At 39.6% G+C, this 14,441-nt stretch overlaps 1 protein-coding gene across 3 annotated transcripts in view; it reads right to left on the reverse strand.

The window, feature by feature from the left end:
• The window catches only part of EPSTI1 (epithelial stromal interaction 1), a 48,591-nt gene extending 41,422 nt beyond the window's left edge, over nt 1–7,169 (reverse strand). For all 3 annotated transcript variants that reach the window (XM_021530831.2, XM_031504772.2, XM_021530830.2), the window contains exon 1: nt 6,886–7,169. In XM_021530831.2, the coding sequence (XP_021386506.1) occupies nt 6,886–7,076 (191 nt within the window). In that variant the 5' untranslated portion in view covers nt 7,077–7,169. The remainder of the gene's footprint in view (nt 1–6,885) is intronic.
• Between the last annotated feature and the right edge of the window lie 7,272 nt (nt 7,170–14,441).

Raw genomic sequence — 14,441 nt, forward strand, 5'->3', positions numbered from 1 at the left:
GTTCCTTGCCTTTTAACCCTACAGGAGAGGAGCCAAATGAGCTGTTGCCTGAGAAACTCCACTAAAATCTGCACATAAAACTCCTTATTTTCTTGAGATTCTCTTTTTGAAGGAAAGAAAGTTAATGCAAAAACCAGCTTTCTCCTTGTGTTTTTATCCAGTTTGCAGGATATTTTATGTCATTTCTTTGTTCAGGCAAAATCTCTGATCCAGTTAAGCTTATAAAACCTGCTACAGCCTGTCAATTTAATATTCCAGTCAGTTTCTGGGTTGCCACAGTAGCCATAAGTCTGGAGCAAATTATCCTACTTACCTGGGAAGCAATTAAGAAAATGTGAAGATTTGAAGCTATCAGTGGTGTGCAGAATTTTGTGCTTTATACCGATATATGAAGTGCTTCAAAATTCACAGACAGAAAAGATTATAAAGAATTTTACTTTACAGTTTCCCTAATAATGATTCTAATTGTTATAACACTTAAGCCTATCTTTGAGGTAGGGTTGTTTTATAAATATAAATACAGAAGTCACTGGAAGGGTAGAAAGAACATCTCACCCCCGTTACAGCTCTTCAAAAAAGAAAAATCATCTTCTCCTTTATGAATCATATTAATCTTGATGGGTGTTTTTTGTTTTATTTTCTCCACAGAAAATGGGAATGTATTGACTCATTACACAGACTGAACAGATATTAATGAGAGTAAGAAAGTTATAACCCAATAAGAAAATGCATCCATTTTGAAATTTAAAAAAACCCCAAACTTCCTATGATTTTTCAAGCAGATACAGATAACATACCGCAGTTGTGGGATTATAAATGCCTATGTAACAATATATCATTGTGGTTTTAACCCCAGTCAGTAACTAGGCACCACATGGCTGCTCACTCACTCTGGCCCCCATGGGACGGGATGGAGGATTAGAAGGGTTAAAGTGAGAAAACTCATGGGTTGAGATAAAGACAAGTTTAACAGGTAAAGCAAAAGCTGCACACACAAGCAAAGCAGGAATGGATTCACTACTTCCCATGGTCAGGCAGGTGTTCAGCCATCCAGGGCTCCACCACACGTAATGGTGACTTGGGAAGATAAACTCCATCACTGTGTACATCTCACCCCTCCTTCTCCTTCCCCCAGTTATGTATGCTGAGCATGATGCCATATGTTATGGGATACACTCTGCCAGTTGGGGTCAGCTATCCCACAGCCCTCACAACTTCCTGTGCACCCCAGCCCTCCCTCTGATGGGGCGGTGTGGGAGGCAGAAAAGACCCTGACTCAGTGTCAGCCCTGCTCAGCAATAACAAAACATCTCTGTGTTATCAACACACTTTCGGCCACAAATCCAAACCGTAGCCCCACTGCAGCTACTATGAAGAAAATAAGCTCTACTGCAGCCAAAACCAGCACATACAGAGAGAGAGAGAGATAAAACATTTCCATCAGGAGAAACATACAATACAGTCATAGGTAATGATAGTTTACACTTTGAGTGATCATTAACTTTAGGAACACCCTGTCTGAAAACTTAAATTTTGAATAATGTGTAAATCTACTCTTCTAATTAGGACACCTAGTTCTCAAGGACACGTCTTCAGTGCTTTAAAGACATAGGCAATAGCAACTTTTGTTCTACTTTTTTTCAGGTTTGTATAAAACAGTTTATTTCTAAAATTGAAAAAAATACATGAGGGCTGCAGTTCTCCGATAATAGTTTTTGCAGAGCTGTGCTCTTCAGTTTTACCTCAAGTCCACTCCAGCCACCTATCACAGGAGAGGTATTCAAATGAAGTGTGAAATTGTTTAAAGAGTTACAAACGGAATGGGTGTTATAAACTATTTCCAGTTCCACTGTGTTTCATACCATGGGTGCATTGGTACATGAATGCCACAGAGCTGAAAGCCAAATATTTTGCTCTGCTGGGCAGACTGCTCTGCATAGCAGACAGAAAAATAGGGAAAAAGAAGTTGGAGAGCAAAAAAATGACTAAAGCTTGGGAAAGAGGCACGGCAGATTCAGTCAGAAGAGGGACCTAGGGTGAGATATTGCATTAGGTAGTATGTTAAGACTGAATTTAAGAGGTCAAACTGCCAAAGCCAACTCTTGAATTTTCTTCAAAAATACACCAAGCTGAACTTTGCATTAATGTATCAGGAATTGTTTTAAGAGCGGTCTAGTCCACACCACCACAAAGTATTATTTTCAGCAAAGCTCCCATGCCTGATGGAGCAGCCACATGCTGCTGAGTAGCACAGAAGCTGCCAAATTAAAGGGCTACAAGATGCCAAATCCCAGCAAGCAGAAAACTGTCCTGTAGGTACCCCTATTCTGTAATGCACACACAACCAGATGCCAATGATAATTGACAGATACAATTCTAGACCTCAGCTGAGCAATATGCTCTGTGTCCCAGCATTGCCATAAGCAGAGCTCTAAGGAAGTGTACAAACCTTACATGCAGGCCTGGGGTTCTGGCTTTCCATCTTTATTAGTGGCATCATCTTACCAGTTTGCGGCTCAAAGACAAAAGTGATTTACTGGGGCTTAGCATTACACACTGTCTGATTCATCCTCACTGCACGTGTGCTCTTAACACAAGAGGCAGAAAATGAATTACATTAGCAGGAAATGTTTATCACCAAAAGTCTACCTCCATGGATTTTGTCCTGTGTTTGCCAGAGGCCAGGAATGCATTTAATTAGTACAGTTCAAAAGGTGTCTGGAAGATTATTAAACCAGGGTAACTCACTTCTGTATCTGATCCCTTTCATTAAGAACAGGTAACCTTTATGGCATTTGTGAGGATTAAAGCAAAAAGTTTAAACCTGAAGAAGTGAACTTGCAAGAGGGAAGAGTGAGAAGGGAGACAGCAGCAGAGAGCAGCCCAGGAGAAAGAGTCAGAAATCTGCAGGAAAGAAACAGACCTGAAGTTCTGCTGTTACCAACATTCTTGTAGAGAAATTCCTGAAGTTAAAATTTGGTCAAAAGACTAAAACTGAAACATGGAACTGAATTTCCAACAGTTTAGATGAGGATCAGACTCAGCATCTTGTGGTCTTAGCACATCAGAAAAAAGGGCAGGTGCTTCAGCCAGTACTCTGTTTTGGACAATCTCAACCAACTTCTGAAGATTCAAGGAAATTGCCACCCTGAGGGATCAAGTCAGGGAGCCAAGGGGTAGCCCTCAGCCCAAACTTGGCTCACAGCTCCTCATCAAGCTATGCATCAAGAGAACATGTCAGACAAGTTCCTTCAAAAAAGCCTTCTAATACAGAATTATGGAAGGACTTCATTCCTTCCCCCAAACATTATATGGAACAGTAGCCCCCACCATCCAGACTGACAGTATAGTTGTTGTCTTACATAGACCCTGCCACCAATCCTGCGCCTGGAGAAAAGGCTGGCTACTGACACAGTGAAGCTGGGCATCACTCAAGCGCTCCACTGGGCTGTAAATATTAGTACATCAGCCTGAAAGACAGAGTTGGGAGACGTCTCCTGTGCAGCAAGTGGAGAGCTAAACTCTGAACAGATTTTCCATAATTCAAACTACATGTCTTGCACTCCCAGCAGTGGCTGAGCAATGGGCAAAACAAGTATTTTGCTAAAAATCTGCCTACAGTTCTGTAGACTAACTTTTTTCTTTTATTTTAAAGAAACTTTAGTTCATAAAAGAAAAAAAAAAAGAAAATCAGAGCTGCTAAGTATAGTCTGTCAGCAGTAGGATGATATTTTGGTTTGGTTTTTGGGTTTTTTATTTTAATTCAGGATGAACACTGGAAAAGGAAGGAAAGAAAGCTCTGATAGATTTGGCTCCAGTGGTCAAAGAGTACAATTTCTTGAGTCAAGCATTCTAGCAAGTTTGCTCTCCTTTCAGACAAAATGATGAGGGACTGTTACCAGCTGTGCAGCAATATCTCTTCAGGCTTTATTATTTTGCATTTCAGTTTTTAATGTATTTTACCAGAACCAATATTATTCTTGGCAGCTTTAAAGGCGCTAAAGGCAGACTGCTGAATGGGGGCAGCAGTTTCTTTTTCAGGCACTAGCTATAGTTCACCCTCTAATTTCCCCACTTTCCTCCACCTTTCTTCTGTACAGACTTTTGTTTCTGAATAGGTATGAACGGGGGCAATTTGGGAATTTGCTTTCTACGAGTTAATTTCATGGCACTTAGTAGACAAAGTGAATGCACTTAAATGCAAGCTTATTATTATAAGCGGTTTCAAGCTCTTGTGAAAAAAGTAATTCTGGTGACTTTTTTCTCCATGGCCTGAAACCACATTTTATGTATAACTGGATGGGGATATGCAAAGTGTGACTTCAGTTTTGTATTTGAACAAGTATTTTTCTTAATTAGGACCATTTTATTGTCACTTCTCACCCTTGACACATCATATGAGGGCTTTTCCAAAGCAAAACTACCTAAACTCTAATACCAGCTGCCCACCTTGTATTTTTAATAGTCCGGTATGAATATCGTGTACTGAACAGGACTGCAACATGCTACATCCCACACATATTTCATGCATCCAGTCTAAACAAAAGGTCCCCTAATGTGACCCTAAGATGCTCCTAAGATGTTTTCCCACTCCCAGTTTCTCTCACAGCCTGAGACAGAGAGTTTGCATTGAAATAATTCACACAGAGCCTTCAAAAGAGACTCCAACTCCTGCTTTGCTGGCAGCAAAACCATACCTCTCTCTGTTTCCAAAAAATAGCAAGCAGAATCTGGAATAGAGACACTACTTGGCACAGAGCTATCCTGTTTGGGCCCCTCATGTTCCCTCTGCTATGCATATTCCAGAAATTCTTTAGTAATGCTAGTCTGTGCCTTTTTTCTCCTACTGCCACCCTATAACTTCAGCTCTCCAACTGCTCTTGTTATCCCAGAACCTGAAAACCAGAACCTGAGGGTGCTCCAGTAATTTAAAGTTCATATTAAAATGGGTTGCTGGCTAAAAAGCTGAGTCAGCTTTATCATTGCTAAAATGATATTTTAATCTGAAATCTTTCTTGAAATATAGCTTGAGAAAATGAACAAAGTAAAAATTAATGAAACCATTTTTTATTAAGAATAATGTTCTTAAAAATTCCACTGTTCTGTTTCAGTATTTCAGATGCTATTTTCTCCTTTAATCTGTGTTAGTTAAGGAAATTACAGGTAAAGTAGCTTCATCCCATTCAAACTGCCAGGTAGCATTCCCCTTCTAAAGGGAAGGATGCAAAACCCACTCTCATTCAGTTCATTTTTTATTAGAGTATTAGTTTCTCCACACATATTATATGGTTTCTATTTCAACCTGTCTTTCCTTCACCCCCCTTCTCAATAACTGAATACTAATGCAGACTTTAATTTGTACATCCGAGATTTAGGAACTAATTCTTTTTTAGAACTTTATGAAGACACAGAGACACTATTTTCACATAGCAGAAAATAATAATCAGTCTTTGCAGTGGATGCACAACAGCTTTATGTCTGCAAGAATCATGTAAGATGAAAGAGGGAACAGGGATTTGTGTGATTATATGTGCTCTGGCCTTAAATTCTGCAGGGAGTTCTGGCAAACCAATTGATTAATTATTCACCTAACCTGTACCAGGGGGTTTGTATGCCAGACAAACTGGGTAAACACAGTTGTGCCAATGGCAAAACTCCCACTAGCCCTCCTGCCCCCTCCTCCCCCTGAAAAAAAACCCAAACAGCAACAAAATGCACATATCACAGCTACGTAAACAAACTGGGGCTGTCCTTGCTCTACTGTGAATATCTGGCACTGTGAGAGCAGGCAAGATAGAGAATTTTTCATATTTTGAAGCGTCAGCAAATACAGCGTCAGACTGTAACTAAGGAATTGTTGTTTGCTCTCCTGAAAGTCAGTCATTAAAGCGCTGATGGATTTTAAAAGGGCACAGCTCTTAATAGTCCCTGTATCATTACTACCCAATAGGCAAGCATTCATGGGTTTCAGTGGAAAGCTGCTGATCTCTTCTTGCCATCAGCTGCCTGCCACGTCCTCCACAGGTGGCTCCAACTTCTTTACCCAGAAAGAAGAAAAAGGAAACTGAAACAGTTTGCAGTTTTGCCAGCTGCCCTTTGAAAGAAGGAAGAAAAAGAAGCAAGCTAAGCAAAATCAGCACATAATAATAATAATCTTAGCATTACATGCATTGTTACTAAGAACTCAGAAAAAGCAAAATGGTGAAAAGGAATAAACACATAGCTATGGTCATCTGTTTATATGAAATACACATGCATAAAACACACACAGAGCTTTCCATTTCTATTCTGTGTTACATATGCAAGGCACAGCTTATACAAGCTATCTCAGGATTGTCACTGGAGAGCAAGAGAGACTAAGCATAGATTCCAATAAAACACCAAATGCTGAAGCTTTGGTTTTATTTTTGTGAGCATGAAGTTCCTGGAAGCTGTTCTGTGTCCTTGACTGCATTCAGAGCAGTGTTGGAATGAAGCCTATATCCATCTCTTAAGCCAAAGTAAGTATTTTTAGACTTTCCAGGATGAAATATTAGGAGACACAGAAAACAGGGAGCTAGAACCAGATTTGAAATTTCACTTTGAAAAAAAGATGGCAAGAAACTTTGAAAAAAGATGCCACACACCGCGTATGCCAGTATCCAAGGTACAGAACTGGCCACTGCTATGACACAGGGTATAAGCCATGCTATAAAGAAGCCTTCCAGAACAACTAGGGTCCCATGTAGGAAGCTCCAAAGAGATGACAACATGCTGCTTGTGTGCTCAGCCACATGCAGGGTGTCTATAAAATATTTTCACCTTTAAAAGTGTACACCTCGAGTAAGCTGGAGAACAGGAACCCAATGCAGGTAAATCAGCTTAGTCAGGCTCCTTGCTACTTACTACTGCTTTTGCTGTTGCTGGTGCACTGATTCTTGGCCTCCTTGTTTCTCTTCAGATGCTGTCAGCTTCTGGGTGCTTTCACCCTTCTCTCTTTCATTGTTGCCATGCCAGGGGTTACCCGGAGAGGAAGATGGAGTATTGATGGAAGCCCTGTACCTGTTGCCTTCCCTCCATCCTCCCACTCCAGACATGGTTTTGCAAGTACCTTGCCTTGACAGAAACCAGTATTGCTGCTACAGCTAGGGGAACACTCAAAGCTTCCGAGTTGCCAGAAATCAGTTTCAATTCCTGGTAAACTCCTCCCCTTCCTGAATTTTGGGCTGGCAGGCATGCCAATACATGTACTGATTTCTGAGGCATCCACCAGCTGAAGCTCAAGTTTCATAATCTCAATCACAGCACCCAGGCTGACAGGGGTCACAGGGTGACAGCAAAGCTGATCTGCACTAATAAACCAGGTGACAACAGTTTGTGCAGAAGTAGGGGGAGGTCTGACATTTTTCTGATATATTTCTGACATATATTTCTGATATATTTCTGACATTTTTTTAACTCAGCATTTCCCTGTGACAGAGGGAGTAATTCTTGGGAGTGTTATTACCCACCCCCGAAGGTGAAAGTAATGCAGGTTCTTGTTAATAAATCTCTTGAGGCAGATTAGAGTGAAAAAACACTGAATGATCAGTGTTTGCAAATATGTGTGTGTGTATATATATATATGTATGTATGTATGTATGTATGTATACATATATATATGAACAATCTGGTTGCAATGAAAGCAGCTATATAGCCATTTTGGTTATTATTATCTCTATTAATACACCAATATGAAAGCATAAAGATATCACTTAAAATGTGCAAGGGGAAAAACATGGAAGAAAGGGAAAGAAAGGGTAAGAGTAGGAAGATACATAACTACAGCCCCTGGAATTACAATAAGACTTAAGTGTTGCTCTTGGTCGAAGTGATGATCGAAGGTCTTGATCTATCGGCAGAAGATGTGTTTAAGAGCAGGCAATTTGGCATGGTGAAAAGCACCATCCTTTTTCCACAAGATCTGCCTCTTATCGGCCTCAAAGAGCAGCTGGTAGACTCTGCCAGTTATAAGTTCATCCCTTCTGCCTTTTGCAGACCAGAGGTATGTCATTACATACCCAAAAACTCATCTCATTCTTGGTGAGCTGCAAACCTGGTCTCAGCAAAGCACCCTGGTGCCTTCACAAATGGGCAATTGCTTTGAGTCATGGTCCAGTCTCTCACAAGGGGTTTTTTGGTTTCTATTTTGCATGAGTGTACAAGGAAAGATGAAAGAGAAACTAAAAACTAACCTTCAGGTAAATCTTAAGGCAGTGGTCCTGAAAAAATCAAATTCAGCCTTCTGCTCAATCAGAAAACTTCTTTGACTTTCCTAATTCTACCTGAAGAGAGGACAAATACATGATCCACTTACTGAAAATTGAGATCCTTTGAGTGATCACATCTAACCAGTGGTAGTGTATCTATGGGATCTGCAGGGCTGGAGATAACCAGCAACCTTTTTAATATCATCAGTAAATAAAAGATGTTTGGCAACTTCTAACCCAAGTAAAAAAGAACTAGCAATGCTACTCCAGGTTAATGCAGCAGAAGGAGATCCAGCTCCACTCGTGCAGATCTCCTAACTCTTTGTTCTCAGCTGATCAAGCTACACTAAAAACACACTGCTGGCCAGGTTTCCTGACTGCCTGGATCACCTTGGTCTTACAGCACTCTCCACACATGCAGGGGAAGGAGTAAAGTAAAACGCCATATGGAAAGCCACAGGCTGCCTGGTTGTTGTGATGCTCCTTGGGACCTGCCACCAGCAGCTCGCCTCCCAGAGCTTCCATATCCGCAAGGACACATTTCCTAGGGCTGCCCCAAGAAGGCAGCACCAATGATCTCTTTCTCCCTCATCCCTCCTAACATGCTCAGCAGCAGAGATGATCTTCATTTGTACACAAATCATTCTGCAGTCTTTGGAGTGCAAGGGCAGTGTGTTGTAAAGGGGTGAACTGGTGCATAGTCCCTTGCATCACTTCCTTTCACAAATATATATATATGCATTTAATGTACAAGGTGCTGGCAAATGAAAGCAAGCGTCAAGCTTATTCCATTCCATAGAACTGGAGGGTCAATACAGGAGACAGCAGAAGCACTAGAAGTAGCACAGAAATTATAGCAAAATCATGTCTGACGACTGCAAAGATTTGTGGGATAACAGCTGTGCCTACAGACACCCTATCTGGTAAAAATCCAGTTTTGACATCTGGAGTGTTCTTACCCACGCAGATTGATGTCTTAATAACCCATATCTAATTACAAAAATTGATTATAATTAATGTGGCCACTGCTGCTGTGTCTTCATAAAATTCAGATCTAGTGTCATTTTCCTGCTGAAATTTAGAAACTTTTGGCTGAAAACAGTAACTGTAGAATCAAAATATTTATAGCTATATTACTCAAAAAAGATGGATGTGAAATGAGCCCAAGCACTAGAAGCTTGATCACTTTTGTTGCTTCCATGCTAATTTATTTCATAGCTCTTGTGGACAACCCAAACTAACTCTACCCAAGACAATACCCAAGTCTGGCTCTAAGGACAGCTCATGCCAGACATGACCCCCAGAAAGTCAGTATTAACTAGTGTACCAGATTTACCTTGTCCACCCTAAACATCTCTTCATCACTATCCCAGCAATCTCAAACTCACCCCGCAGCCTCTGTGTGATACTCCAGTGGATCATTCATCAGCCCTTCAGTTTCATGCTACTAAAACACAACATTTCACAGGCTGCAACCCAGCTCTTTCATTGCTTCAGACACATTGAGCTGAAATAGCCCCAAAATAGTAATCAAGTTCCAGCATCATGGCAGTACCACTTAAGGCTCTCAGGATGCTTGGAGTTTGGTAAGGACATGCTTATTGCTTCCACTAGGATCCATCCAGCCACTTAGCTACTTCTAGCCTAGTGGAGGTTAGTTTTAAGCAGCATATATACAAGTCTGTAGTAGCTGTGTTTAGAAAAAAGGATCAACCTCCAGCCCTGTTTTATTTAGTGTCATAGATGTTAAACAGATGCTAAAACATCAGAATGCCAGTGTATTCAGTCTCACAAAACACAACCCAATCACAAGCTTCCCAAATCTATAAGGTTTCCCAATTCCATAAGGATTTTAACTCAGTACTTATATTTTTCTAGACCCACCAAATACTGGTTGCCGATTCTATCTAAGGGGCTATATTTATAGTTGCTGCACATCCCTAACTGGATCTGATGCTGTGATGCACTGGCCCTTGCTATCAAGTGAGTACACACACAGTTGGTGGCTCCCTCCCTCCCCACAAGTGGGATAGGGGAGAAAACAGGAAAAGGAGTGAGAAAATTCATCTGTCAAAATAAAGCTTTTTTGTCTGTAAAGCTCTGTTGCCTCCAGCTATTAAAAACCATTTTTTAAATTTTATTTTGTGGGAGACAGAAAGACAGAAAATGATTTTTCTTTCGCTCTGAGAAAATTTCTCAGTGGACATGTGAAATATTAAGAATCGTCATATTTCCTCCCTCACCTGTGTTTCTCATGAAATTGCAATAATAAACCAAAATAACTTCTGTGGAGGAACATTTTGTACTGAACCTTTATTTCCAATTCTGCAGCATCAGGAACTATACCAAAAATGAGAGGTATTGGAGACCTTTTCTCACTATAAACGATCTGGGTCAGCCAAGTCATCATTTCTTTGGGAATGTTAGATAGGATAAAACCCTCCTCTATAAAAGAAATAGTATTAAAACCTCCATAAAATTAAACCAGTGTAATGAGTCCTATCTTTCCTTCTCTGAAGACAACTGTTCATTCTTTGTTATTTCACTGTTGGTTGATGGCATTTTAAGGTTTTGCATTTTTAAGGGTCTTTTTTCCACAACCACAGACACGTTTCATTAAAGGCTAAGATTTTTATTTAATCTAAGGATACTAGAAGCCTAAAGCCTGAAGAAAAGCATCAAATTGAAGGAGACCTTTGAAAGGAGAGCTAGGACAGGCAAGCATTTATACCGCCCACTCTATTTTTCTCAGAAGCCAGGAAATTGTATCAGAAGGCCTTGATTGCTGGAGAAATGCTTTTTCCTTCGTCATCAGCACTAAACCACTTAGTCTAACAGCTGAATATGATGCTCAAGGGTTCACATGCAAAGCTTTTTTCTCTGGATATTTTGGCTAAGTAGGTAAGAAACACAGCTGAATATACTACAGAGCATATTGAGCAATTGATCATTGGGAACATAGCTCTATATTTTAGAGCAATGGCAAATTATGGCGAATATCCCTAGAGGAATATCTATAATTAGCAATGCTTATTGAGTTGTTATACCATGACGGCAAAATAAGAATTTAATTTTTAGAGGTGCATTTTACTTTACCAATGTTTTTTTCTGGCTGAGTACTCTACTTTTCTGTACAATTAGGATGATCGCTTTCTGCAGGGTTGATAAAACTAATTGTTACAGCTGAGGATGCTGGAGAAGAGAAATTTCTCTGCTCCCTGGCAAGGAGCCCCAGGAGGAGGGTAAAATGTCAACATTTGGTTAAGATTTATTTTTGCTTAGATTGAGGACTGGAATTTGTCAGGTTCAGCAGAAAGAATGCCATTACCTTTGACAAGTCCGTGTGTGTGGATGTGTTTGGTAATCTATTTAGGAGATGTAAAATGCTGCACACACTTCCCATTTTATTGCAAAAAGCTGAAATTGACGGTACCTGACAAAAACTATAATCTTCCACCCTCTAAAAGAAAATTGACTCTTGCTTTCTCTACAGTATTACAGCATTACAGTAGGTCCACCTCTCCTTTAGCTAATACTGCTTTAGCAAACAGAAGTGGGGATTGAAAATATAATTAACCTGGTGTCCAGAATTTGTGTTTTGAGGTTCAGTGCCTGAAGATTATTGCTACATTTTAAGAGCAGCTCTTTAGCCTGGAGGGTGCTATGTATATCTATATTGCTATATAAATAACGCTAAATAATAAATCAGGGCTGTTTTAAAGGTCTTATGTTATAAAAACAATCAGGACTACAAATGAATGATTTATATCATTAAAAATGCCTGCAAAAAATCTATCGGAAAAGGCAAAATTAACTGGTAAACTGCACAAATGGTATCAGAAACAAAGATCTCTAAGAGCTATTGCTCCAGCTGTATGTCCAGAAAGAAAAAGTCCTTGAGAAGTAATAATAATAATAATATTTACTACATTCTTGAATAGATCTTTTTTCTTAACAGCTTTTAAAGTATAGATTTACTTATTCACAAAAGATACATGAGCTTTTTGGCATACATACCATCTTCTACAAGGAATAATTATACTCTTTGAATTCCTAAAGGCCATGATTAGTTCCAGCTTAGGATTTTATATAATATACTACCTTGTGGTACCTAGTCAACCAAAAGTGTCATACCGACAATTATAGTGTCTAGAGAGAACATTACATTCTTTATTGTGTTATGTTTCCAAATACATTACCTAAATAAATTACTAGAAATCCACAGCTCATGTTTTTTTAATTTTTATAGTATATTGTGGTAATTAAGTATACAAATGCTTGTAGGAGAATTAACTCTTACAACTTCTAATCCTGGCTGAGAGGATTTATTCTTCATTCATTTGTATGCACATGACAATTCAGCAAGGCTGAAGTACTGACTTCTCCAGTTTTATATGATATGCCTCATGATTTCCTTGATAACTTTCAATTATACTCTCTTCTCTGCCTGACCTCAGAAACTTTAATCTTTAGGACGAAACTTTGGTCACTGCCATTCTAATTTCACTGATCGTGTGTTACATTTACAGGTTCTTTGGAAATTCTCAGTGGTAAAAATCCCAAACACACACAGGATCCTTGTTATCAATTTCACAATATTTAACCTGGTAGCCATTTCTAGATTCTCTTTCATTCCTGACAGAGACTCTTGCCAGCATGGATCCTGACTGCAACGTCAAATACTGTAGCACAGACCAATTAGGGAAATAATTTATAGGAAAAGTATGCAGACAATTAACTTCAATGGCATAACAAATCTGGACAACATTGCTACACATTAATAGGGACAATATGCTGGAACATACCAGTGTTTAGGATTGAATTAAATAGTAATGGACAGATTGTCTCTACCAGCACCATCCTGTGCATAACACAGCACACAGCTGTGCCACGCTGAGAGGAGCTTCAGGAGAGAACCATAACTAAAGACTCAGCTGCTTTCATCCCACCCCTCCTGGCTTCTGAGGAAAACAAACTACACTGCTTCACTCCTGGCAGAAGATACATTTTCCTCGCGTTGATTATCTGGTTTGCTCGGTGTAATCGATACACTCCCTGTGGCTCTCTATCCAGAAAGCAGCAGCAGCAGCGTGGCTGTTGATATGAAAAAGATGTTTTGAGCACTGTTCTCCATCTCAGAGTGTGCCTGGATGTATTTGTCTGGACCATATGTTTGTCCATTTGGATGGTCCATTTGTATGGACCATATGACCCAGTGTTTTTAAGAGTCCAGTTTTGCTACCCTTACAATGACATACAATATTTACTGAGTTCATAGATTATAATTTCCTTACAAAGGTGATCAAGCACTTGACAAGGGCAGATGCTTTTCTGTATTTTATACTTATAAAGGAGGAAGAACTCAGCTGCTGTGACCAGGAGACAGTAGTATTTGGGCAAAATAGATTTGGATTAATGAGAACAGAATCTGTCCTATTAAAGGGTCTCACGGATCAGCTTGGAAAACTAAGGAAGACACCCTAAATTCCAAACCTTTCAATTTATTGTTTTTTAAGCTGGGTTTGCTAATCAAGAAAGTAGTAAGTGACATACTATTCTGCATCAGTTCTATGCAAATAAATGTATAAAAATATTAGTTGGGGACATTTTTATTAATTCTAAGGTAAGTTTTAAATTTCTAAGAAATCTAATTCCAGTGAAGGTTTAAAAAATTAATCATACATGATTGTATGTTGTATGCCCAATGAAGAAGTAAAAATGAATGCATTTCTTGACAAATGGATCATCATGCAACTTCCAATGACTTCTGTTGAGTAGAAAATTGAATTTATATGTCTTTCTAAGGTTAATGAAATGCTGTATGTGGCCAGCTCACCTCTACCGTACTTGAAAAAAGATACTTAAGAGATGCTCAGAAGAGCAATCGTAGTTTGAAATAGGAAGTAAGGAGAGTAATTCTTTTTGTCCAGTCACACCGCTTAGCAACTGCAAATGATCCAATTCCATGGCCAGCCCTACCAAGCAGGAGGGAAGGAAAAGCAGCACAAGGGAAGAGCTGCTTCCCTGCTGTATGGATACAGAGCTGAGCGCTTTACTGATCGTGGTGTGGAACGAAGGGCGACAGAGAAGCCCTTCCAGAAGGGTGAACTACAATCCAGACTGGCAGCACTTGCAGGGAATCAAATTAGAAACACAGTGAAACACATACAGAATTAACTGAGGTGCAAGCAAGCATATACATTTTAAAGTGTG

Source organism: Lonchura striata, chromosome 2 (assembly GCF_046129695.1).
Source record: "Lonchura striata isolate bLonStr1 chromosome 2, bLonStr1.mat, whole genome shotgun sequence".
In the NCBI taxonomy this organism is placed as follows: domain Eukaryota; kingdom Metazoa; phylum Chordata; class Aves; order Passeriformes; family Estrildidae; genus Lonchura; species Lonchura striata.